Raw genomic sequence first — 10,926 nt, 5'->3', positions numbered from 1 at the left:
TACGATAGGAAGCAGAAAAACATGTATTAGACTAACCCAACCTGTTTGGATGATGACGTGCTCGTGTAGGATATTGGTGTGCAGCAGGATCAAAGTCGTCAGAAGCAAGAAGATCAGTAGTAGAGGTAGAAACAACTGGTGGAGGAGGAGCCTTACGACAAGAATATACTAACAACGGAAGAGGGGAAGAAGCTGAAAGAGAAGAAGCAGCCAGAGGTGAAGGAGAAGATGAAACAAGCTCAGGAGGAACAGTGGAGATGTGCTCATCAGACGGGACCTCAGAAAGAAGTGGATCAACATGAACCAAATCCTCTTTGGAAACTGGAGCGGTGAGAGGAGGAAACTGAAAGTAAGGTAGACGTTCGAGAAATGCAACATGGTGGGAGACATACCAAAAAGAAACATAGGACAGACCAGACACTAAGTTTGGTCGTATCTTTATGGAGTTAAAGGACAAAACAAGCAAACCCAAACACACGAAGGAGAGAGTAATTAGGAAGTTAAGAAAACAGAGCCTCATAAGGAGACCGACCAGAAAAAAAGGAGGGTAGGCTTACGATTGAGAAGAAAAGCAGCAGCAAGAATGACCTCACCCTAAAACGGAGCTAGAACAAAGGCAGAGAGAAAAAGAGACCTAGCTGTCTCAAGGAGATGAGGATGTTTATACTTAACTCGACCATTTTGAGCAGGTGTATCAGTACAAGAAGTTTGTTGAATGGAACCCAATTTGGCGAAGTATTCACAGAATTCAGTTTTAAAGTACTCCTCACCCAAGTCAGACCGCAACAATTTAATAGTAGACCTAAACTATGTAGTGATCATAGACTGGAAAGTACAACATATCTGGTAGAAGTCAGACTTATGAGTTATAAGATAAACCCAAATGTAACGGGTGTAGTCGTCAACAAATGACACATAGTACACAGAACCCCCTTTGGTGAGAAGAGGAAAAGGGCCCTAAACAAAAGTATGAACTAAGAAAAATGGTGTATTAAATATAGAAGTACTTTTATGAAAATGTAAGGCTGTCATTTTGGCAAGTTTACACCCCCGACATTTAGTAAGTTTACTAGGAAAAACTTTACCCAATATACTAAACTGAGTTAAAGATCGTAAACGATCAACAACCAAATGCCCTAATTTAGAATGCCACAAGTAGAAAGAATTAGACAGAGAATCTAACTGAAAAGAGGAAAAAGGCAGTCGGAGATGTTGCCAGAGGCAGATGCAAGCTCTCCACCACATAGAGGTCTCCAACTCTATGGCCGGTCCTAATCTGCTGCTTAGACATCCGATCCTACACAGAACAGATAGAAGAAAAAAAGATAACATTAAAACCAGAGGCATCAAACTGACTGATAGATAATAAACTGATAGATAACTGAGGAACATAAAGGACAAATGGAATAGAGATAGTAGACAGTAGGACAAACCCAACAAATATAACACACATACTAGCCCTATTAGTAGTATTAGCATTAATAGGCAAGGGAGGGGGAATACAATTTTGAAGTAAGGAGAGATGAGGAGTCATATGATGAGAAACGCCAGAGTAAAAAATCCAGACAGACGAAGAGATATCTGAAGAAGACCCAAGCAAACCTAAATGAAGAGAAGAAACAATGGAGGCAGATGGGAATGGTTGGGAGGTAGACAGTATATGCTGAAACTGACTAATCTGAGCACTCAAGGAAGCCAGGTCAGGATCAGGAGCCGGAGCAGATGCAGTAGAACTAGTGAGAGACTGAAAAATATTCGGAGGAGGGGCGCAGAACTGGAGTTGAGATTGCTGAGAAGATGTGGCAAGTTGACATCCCTTCTTGGGACAGTGATACTTCTAAGGACCCTTCTGATGATAGAAAACACACTCATCTGAAGCTAGAGACATCATAATAACTTGAAACTCAGGGGTTCAAGTGTAATAATCTAAAATCAGAACCAGATAGGTCAAACTGGAATAAGCAAAAAATTTAACTACAGAACCCACAAACTGCAAAAGGTCCTTAATAAGAGATATAGTAACTAGGTAGGCTCAAAATATAATAACAAAAGAACCAGAGACCCAGAGACCCACAAAGAACCACAAGTAAAGAGAGGGAAAGAAACCAATCGTGAGAGATGAGAGCCGAAGGCGATTATGAGGGACCAAGTCAAACACCACTTCGATCGCGTGAACCAGAGGTAGAGAGAGAGATTCTTCAGATGATTATGAACTAGAGCAACACAGAAGACGACGAGCTGAAAAAATGAGTTGGCTAGATGAGTCGAATAGTTGTCATGAACAAAGAGAAGACCTCGGGCAAAGAATCCAGATGAGTCAACTAACAATCATAAATAATCAGAGAATGAAGCACACCCAAATTGAACCAGAGTAAACCTGAGAGAAAGAAGGCACGAACAAAAGAACAATGGTGACGACTCTAGGGTTTCGGATCATCAAACTGCTCTGATAGCATGTAAGAATTCTGAAGAAGTTCTGTATATTCAATTGTATTTGATTACAACAAGACCCTAGATTATATAGCCCTAAACCCTAAACCAAAAAGGAAAACACAATCTTAAACCAAAAGGAAAACACAATTACGCCTATAATATGTACAATCACAATCATGCCAAATTTAGAATATACACAACATATTCTCACACAAAGGTCAAAGTCAAAAGCCTTTAACTTGATGGTAAAATGTGATTTAAGAAAATAAATGTTTTTTTCCTTACATATAATTGCATTCTTTTATAGATAAATACACAAGGTGCTCTGAATTCTTTTACACTTGAAACAATAAAATTCCAAAAATTGGTCGGTGTAAATGCCTACAAGTACAACATGAAATCCAAATGGTCAAACGGAACAAAAGATTTTACAGTGTACCCACCGTATTGTCGATATTTTCTGAACACTGCATTTTTTGAGTTCACAACTTATTTGTTTTTCCTTTCCATCTTAATAGCTTCATAAGATGACATGACCTCTTTGAACTTCGCTTCAGCTAGCTCTGCACGAAAACACAACAATCAAATATTGTAAAGCAATGCAAAAATGACATCAGAATGATGTTACAGTATCTGTAACATAATCTTAAGATTTTACTTAACGATGGTCAAGAGATGCTCACCTTTGTTATCCTGATTTTGATCTGGGTGGAACTCCTTTGCCTTTGTCCTGAAAGCTGTCTGCATGGAAAACAAAAGAAATGTTTCTTTTTCTTTGGGTGGGGGTGAAAATGTTTTTTCTGTACAATGATATACATAGAAGTGACAAGTGACTAAATTCTAAATCAAATAATCAATATTCAACAGCACCCTTGATGTTTACAGATTTGACTGAACTCATCGAAGACTGCATGAATGTTTTCACCATTTGGTTCTATATAGGCCATAGCTTCTATTAATCATTGTGTCTTCGCTCACATCTTCAACTTATGTTCTTCTTGGTCCTCCTCACATCCTTGAGGTACCTTTAACATTCCATGCTCTTAATCTAATCATTCTTAGAATGGAACAATATATCCTGCAAGCTACACTTGCATAGGTTCCATTTTTTAGATCTACAACTCCCAATAAACACACTGAAGTTCTTCAAGCTTCACTTGCATATGTTCCATGTTTTAGATCTACAACTCCCCATAAACACAGTGAAGGTCAAAGAAGCTCAGGAATAAAGGAACAATGACTTCTCACTTCAGGGTCAATAACTTGAACAACGCATGCAACACAGATGCCACACAACTACAAATCAAGACAACTAATAAGAATTTTGCACATCTACCCCAGAAGTAGATCGGTTTTTAACAATGTGATCCATCTTTAAGACATACTAAACACAAAACACATTGTCATCATACTGTCCAATAGGGTTGCTTTCAAATATTGAAATAAGCACTACGATTTTGGTACTTCATTTTAAAAATAATAATAATTTTTCATTGAGTTTTTCTCTCCTAGATTGTCATGATTTTACATCTTTCTTCACTAGTCATTGACTCAAGCAAACATTCAAATTAATTTATTTCGACTTACTTACAGATGCATTGCATGTGGCAAGCAACATGTCACATGTAAAAGGCCTGATGCAACACATACTAACATAATCAAATAAATTAGACAGGGAGCATGTAAACTTTATTGAGAGTTGATGGTCATTATCCCTCGACAATATACAGGATGAGATCATGAGACAAGCACTGGGGTGATTTTTTTTTTTTTTTCTTTCTCTCTCTACCTACGCTGATGAGTATGAAAAGCAGTCAAAATATCTTGGTGAAAATATTTAGGGGATCACACAAAACAAGGCACTCAATTTCAAAATTTTACGAAGACTTCTAATAATGAAATGAGAGAAGTTCCAGCTTCTTAGGAAGATAGAGATAACAACAATAACTGTGTTGACAGATCTAACAGAGATGAAGGAGTACTTCACACAAAATGTGGCAAATACCTTTATCTCAACATCGGTGTATGGTTTTGTTCTCAACCTGTTGCAAAAAAAGAGAATTACAAAATATCAAGATCAACATACTGGTACTGCTATGACAATATCAACAGAAAAATATTCAATAATTCCCCTTGAAAGCATCATATGGGAACAAAAGGCACACACACCCCCAAAAAAAAGGGTCATCAGGTGCGCCATGTTTGTTTGCACTTTATTCTGGTATAGAAGTACACACACCCAGATTATGAAATTAAGAAAGGAAAGAAAAAGAGAGAAAATGGAACCTTGCCTCTCCCTGTGCACTATGGCTGCAATACTATGTACGAGATACAACTGAGAGAGCATGGCCTTATATCTACTTGTAAGAAGTCAAGTTACTTGGTGTCAGAAGCACATGCCTTCACCCTATGAAGCACCGACACTTCAAAATGGGTGCCATGTCTGTCTGGGGACACGCTTCAGATTTTATTTGATCAGACAATATCAGATGGTTTTAGGATTTCAATATAGCTTCAGATTTTATTTCAAAATTAGACAATAAACATAAATATTATGTAAATGATGATCATAAAATAAAAAATGGTAGAATTGAATTGAATCACCTATAGACTATTTCAATATATTTTTTTCAATCCCTGTTAATTTAAAGTTTGCATTAGTTTCCCCATTAATTCTCAATCACAATAAAAATTAGTTAAAACACAAAGGAAAATGTTTCCCGTTGATCCCTTTAAATGATATGGCTAGAAAAATCAATCAACTGCAAACCAGCACATTTTAAAATCCCAAAGCCATTGATAGGGATGAGATCAGATCATAGTTATCAGAATCTCGATCTGGATCATAGGATCTTACGATTAAACGATTTCAGTTATGCCAAACGATCCGAATCACACTAGGATCTTAAATTTAGTAGGATCTTAAAGTTACTACGATCCTATTCATAAAATCGTGTAGAATCGCATACGATCCTGATTCTACTACGATCTCGATTCTAACAAATTTTTTTTTTTGTTATTTATTTCTTATATATATGTATGTATATGTGTATATCTATATAAAAGATTTGACTATAAACACTTTTCAAATGTCTCTTCTAATTGATATTAACATAAAAGATGCATTATATCAAATTTATCATTTTTCTTTAATATTTTTAAAATTAAGTAACATATATTATCATTATCGATAATTTTTCATTTTATTTTACATTAAAAGTAGAATCCTACGATCCTCGATTCAATTTTACGATCCGATCCACGAGTCACTTCCAACGATCTCACGTAGGATCTCTATTTTAACAACCTTGGATCAGTTGCATCATAAGATCCATCACTAGATAAATTGTTGACAAGACTCTTTTTGAAGTAAATTTCATTAATATAAAAAATGCCCCTCAAAGGGAATGCAACCTGAAATTTGCAGCATTGGATGCAAACCTCTAATTTGACTTTCATATAAAATATTTAATTATAGATTTCACCTCTCCCAGTCATATCTCATTCTAGGAACCATTCAACAATACGCCTCTAATTTCTATAATAGTGACTATTACCTATCCAGACCCAAAACTGAGTAGTGATGAGATAATGGATTATGAGCAGTGCCTTGAGGAGTTTCCCTGAAATTAGTCCTGCTATCTCTGTAAGATGCATCAGTCTTCCAATACCAATCTTCCCGCTGGAAATGTTGATGATATTCACCTTGAGCATTTCCCCCCCAGCTCTCATAGCTCCTTTTGTATTTATTTCTTTCTCTGTTAAACACACTTTGCATGCGCCTTATACGCTCCTAGGAAGAGAAAAAGAATCAAGTCATTGCTGATACAATCAAGACTAGACCCAAAATAACAGAAAGTACAAACCAAAGCATAAAATTTAAGCATTTCCACAGAATGACATCTTGCACGGCATTATAGAAGGCCACGTTTGTTTGGCGGATAAAAGTAAAAGTGAGGGCCACGTTTGTTTGCCGGATAAAATTTAAGCATTTCCACCAGAATGACATCTTGCACGGCATTATAAAAGTATAGTGTGAAGGCCACGTTTGTTCGGTGGATTAGGTTAGATGAGATTGTTAGTGAGGGAATAGTTAGTGAAGAGATTGTTAATGTGGAGATTATTAGTGAGGGAATTAAATAAAAGTGTGTTTGTTTTGATGATAGTGGGAGAGATGGTTAGTGAAGGGATTGTTAAATTATTTTTATATAAAATAAAAATATATATTTCTATATTAAAAAAAAAAAATTCTAAAACAAATATAAAAAACATTAAAAATAACAAGCTGCACTTGGGTACAAAAAATAAAAAATGAAAAAAAAAATTGTACTTTCCGGTCGACCGGCCAGACGTCCGGGTGGACGACCAGATACACTTAATCCCCTAACTATTTTTTCAATCCCACCTTCTCCCCAGCAAAACTAATCCAGTCACTGAGGGAGATTGTTAATACCAGTGGACTAACACTCCAGGACTTAAAAGAGCGAACCAAACACGGCTTCATGGACCCAGGAGGCATCTTAGTCCAATTGCACCCTCCAAACCGCCAAACAAACATGACTGAAGACTATGAAGTAGGGCATAAAATATATCTCATAATTTTAAATATAATTTTATGCAGCTAAACATATTCATGAACTACATATTACATGATAAGCCATAAAGGGGATATAAAGATGTGAAAAAAGAGAGAATATTACAGTTGTACAACTAAGTTACTGATGTAACAATATATATGCAGCATTCCCCATATGCAATTCAGGCTCACATACCATATGCCCTTTTATTCAATGAAAATGCACAGATGCATCTATTGCCGTGAACATTTTGTGGCGAACACGTTACATCCACCACAAGTTCTCTTTCTAGTTTCTCTATCTAGGTACTTGTGATTTCTCAACTTGTAAGAAAATGTCCGCTTATCAATTTCGTTTGACTTCATCATTACATTTCATATCATCAAAAAGCTATCCAAAATGCAAATATATTCAAAATCATTGTGTAGTTTCAGTCTTTCCGAGTGTCATGCTTCATTTAATAGCATTTTCTAAAATGTAATACACCTTATATTCTGATAGATTTTCTTCAAAAGGGTATAAACATATTTTTAAAGCTACTTTAGTTAGACTGTAATCTCAAGTCTTGTTTTTATTTTTAACTAGTACTCCTCTTAAAATTGTTGTATAATTCTGATATAATTCACCAAAAGTTTGTCAGACCCTCATCAATTTTGCTATAAGAAAACTGAGTACTCCTCTTAAAATTGCTGTATGATTCTGATATAATTCACCAAAAGTTTGTCGGACCCTCATCAATTTTGCTATAAGAAAACTGACTAATTTTTCTAGGAAAGTAAAACATAGGATGATTTCATGCATCCTACACGAGTAACAAGTTATAACCACGAATCCTTGTACATATTACAAATATCGCACAATCATGCATATCATGTGAACAATGCATAATACAGTATGAGCAACAAATTCTATGGATAAAGTCAGTTCCAGAAGTAACAAAGGTCTTTTAAAATGATAATGTATTTGATACTAAGGAAAATAATAATATGTCATCATATTTGACAAAGTTTTGCCATTCCATTTAGAGAGAGAGAAAGAGAGAGAGAGAGAGAGAGAGAGAGTTATAATACATAAAATTATCTAAGAGGCAAATCTCACCACTCTTTCCATTTCCTCTTCATACTCCTCTTGCATTCGACGGTTGTGTCTTTTCCATGCTTCCTCCTGAAAACTTGACCGGAAAGAACCACCAGTTGAACCTTTCCATGATGACTGTGACCTGGTCAACTATTGTGGAGCACCAACATGCACAATCAGTTAGGCAAGCTACGAACAAGTGCACCTCCTCCAACAGAGAGAGAGAGAGACCTAATTTTAACTATTTCCAACCATGATCTCTACATTTATTTCAAAAGGCATTGACTTAAGCCCCAATTCCTATTTGCAGACCCCCAAAAAGAAGTTCTTATTTCCAGTAAGAAATAAATTCATAGGACTATATCTTTTTTTAACATAAATCAACAACCCAATAGATTGCATTCAGTCATCTTACTCTGAATAGAGGTTTCCTACTATATAGATTCTAATGCAGAAATTAAAGCTTATATCTATCTATATTTTACCATACAAAAGATGAAAAATTCCTTCATTTGTAGATATGCAAATTAAAATGTACACAAAAATGAACCAGAAACAAGCTCGAATAAGCACAATATAAATAATTTATAAGCGTAGAGAAAATAATAACATAATCTCCTGAAGGAGAAAAAAAAGTTCTGAATTTCTAAAAACAAACCAGGCTTCCTCACATGGAGGCCAAGTTGTAAGATCATCTGAATATGAAGAGGTATCAAAATCACTGATTCCAAGAGCTTGAAGAGTATTATCAACCTAAAAGAAAACTTCATAACATTTTGGCATACAGGACACGAATTAGCAGTTTCACAACATAAATACATGGACCTAAACCTCAGCAAAACTACATCAAACTTCTATAAAAGGTAAAGACAATGAAATGCAAATCACTACCTGAGTATAGAACCAATCAACTGTCCTCCGCAATTGTCCAACCTGCCAGATTGGTCCAACCGTCAAATAAAGTATTTACTAGAAGTAGTGCCATCAATAGCTATTGCAAAAACAGTAAAACTACAATTTAACAAATTCTAGAACCTTGCAAGCATGCTTTCTAAGCTAATAAAAGATTCATTCTAGTCCTAATTTTAATTTCAGTTTCTTTGGTATGAGTGAGCTAAAATTGCATATCTTTTGGGGATTGGTGTAATATCCAAGTTGAACATTATCAAGGAATGATGAGATGGTCATCCACACTTCTACAAAGGAACCTTGGTCCGACCCCTGTCCACCTACCTATGGTTCTCTTCATCAGATCCTCTTTTGGGTTGAAAGGTCACACGTACCAATTCAATATATATAGACATATTTTCTAGCTAAGCATGGGGATAGCAACTTGGATTAGGTACTACGAAATTATGTAAGTTGTGTAACTGCCTATCGAGTCCTGCACAGTCCTCTCCCTTTCCCATGAAGAAACTGCAACAAAAATTGTAAACTTTAAACCCAACAAGTTTATGCTTAAGAAAAGCAAGGGCTTTACCAAGTAAATAAAGCAGTGGAAACAGCAATGACAAGGAAGCCACCTCCATAAACAGGTGTTATCACTTTAGTCCCTTTTCAAAAGTAAATGGTAAATGCCTTTAATGAATGGGTGCTTCGAACCAAAATACTTAATTGATAACAAAACACCATCTTTCCGGATAAAAACCATAGAAAGTATAACCATTAGCTCCAAATAAGCTTACATGTTATCTTTTTAACCATTTTTGAAGTCTACAAGGCTCTTGGGTTGATCTAGAAGCAAGTTTTGAACGTGTTCGTTTTTAACATTTTAGTACCAATCATCACTAATCTTTATTCACTATTTTTGTAATGTCAATAATCAGTCACATTTTGATGTCTTTAAATACGTAACTCAATCAAACTAATCATGCCCATCATCACATACCAAAAGGGACACAAACACGACGAAATTGAAAGAATCGAAATTCATGAAAAAGTTAAAAAAAAAAAAATGAATTGGTTTTTCGTAATGTGAAGAATTGAGGAGAACTTACGGCGAAGGTGGTGGCAGTAGCTCCAATCAAACCAAAGATGAGAATTCCCCACAGCCTCATGTCTTCCGCTTTATCTTGACGAGGTCTGTACGGGTTGTCTCGACTCCGTTTATCAGAGTCGTCGTCATCATCGTTTTTCATGTTCTTATCTTGTGAATTGGAATTCATGGAGTTGGTTTTGCTAATGAGAATTGAATTGTAAACCCTAGGTTCATGCTTTCTTTCTGATTTGTGTCTGAATTTTCTCGGGATTTTGACTTCTTATGAACCAACTTGAATAAAACTCTCTCTCTCTCTCTCTCTCTCCGCTTTGAATTCTTTTAGTAGTATCTTTACGTATGTGGATTAAGGATTGAATGGGTTAATTGCTATAGATTTGATGATTTGCAGAAGAGTGAACCGGGGAATGGTATGGTAGTTGCCGCAGTTGCCGTCACGTGTGTGCCTAAATTCGGACCCGTGAGACGGTCTAATTAATGAGAGGTTTGTCTACGACCATCTCTAATGCTTCATTAATTTTTTTTATGAAACTTAAATTTAATAAAATAATAATTTTTTTAATCTAATAATTTTATTAAATAAGTATCAAACTGAGAATATTAAAAATCTTTCATAAAATCAAGGACGTTTGAAATTTTTTATCAAATCACTGTTTATAGACCTTAGATTTTTATTACCGGATGACCACATTTTTTTTAAAAATTTGTGAAAAAAATATACTGACCTGCCCAGTCCTTCGCCTAATCGACCGGTATTTTGATGCAAGCTCAAAATGATCCCTTAGAGCACTTGATATTAAATTGAGTTTTTACTCAAATTTAATGAAAAATAAAAAATAAACC

At 35.5% G+C, this 10,926-nt stretch overlaps 1 protein-coding gene across 3 annotated transcripts; it reads right to left on the bottom strand.

The window, feature by feature from the left end:
* Positions 1-970: 970 nt before the first annotated feature.
* Positions 971-10,584, bottom strand: LOC114298884 (Chaperone DnaJ-domain superfamily protein). 3 transcript variants are annotated; one of them, XM_028243536.2, is made up of 9 exons: positions 10,085-10,583; positions 8,979-9,020; positions 8,759-8,851; positions 8,109-8,237; positions 5,991-6,226; positions 4,439-4,475; positions 3,117-3,174; positions 2,877-2,996; positions 971-1,297 (listed from the first exon to the last, which is right to left on the bottom strand). In XM_028243536.2, the coding sequence occupies exons 1-8, from the start codon at positions 10,250-10,252 to the stop codon at positions 2,923-2,925; spliced, it is 837 nt and encodes a 278-aa protein (XP_028099337.2). In that variant the 5' UTR covers positions 10,253-10,583; the 3' UTR covers positions 971-1,297; positions 2,877-2,922. The 3 variants fall into 3 exon arrangements, with proteins under 3 accessions (XP_028099337.2, XP_082777963.1, XP_028099336.2); XM_082921837.1 differs by lacking the exon at positions 8,759-8,851 and having other exon boundaries at positions 10,085-10,584; XM_028243535.2 differs by lacking the exon at positions 971-1,297 and having other exon boundaries at positions 2,690-2,996; positions 10,085-10,552.
* Between the last annotated feature and the right edge of the window lie 342 nt (positions 10,585-10,926).

The sequence above is a fragment of the Camellia sinensis genome, chromosome 3 (assembly GCF_055761805.1).
Source record: "Camellia sinensis isolate YWXY chromosome 3, ASM5576180v1, whole genome shotgun sequence".
NCBI classification, from domain to species: Eukaryota; Viridiplantae; Streptophyta; class Magnoliopsida; order Ericales; family Theaceae; genus Camellia; species Camellia sinensis.
This window is presented reverse-complemented; position numbering and strand designations above follow the sequence as displayed.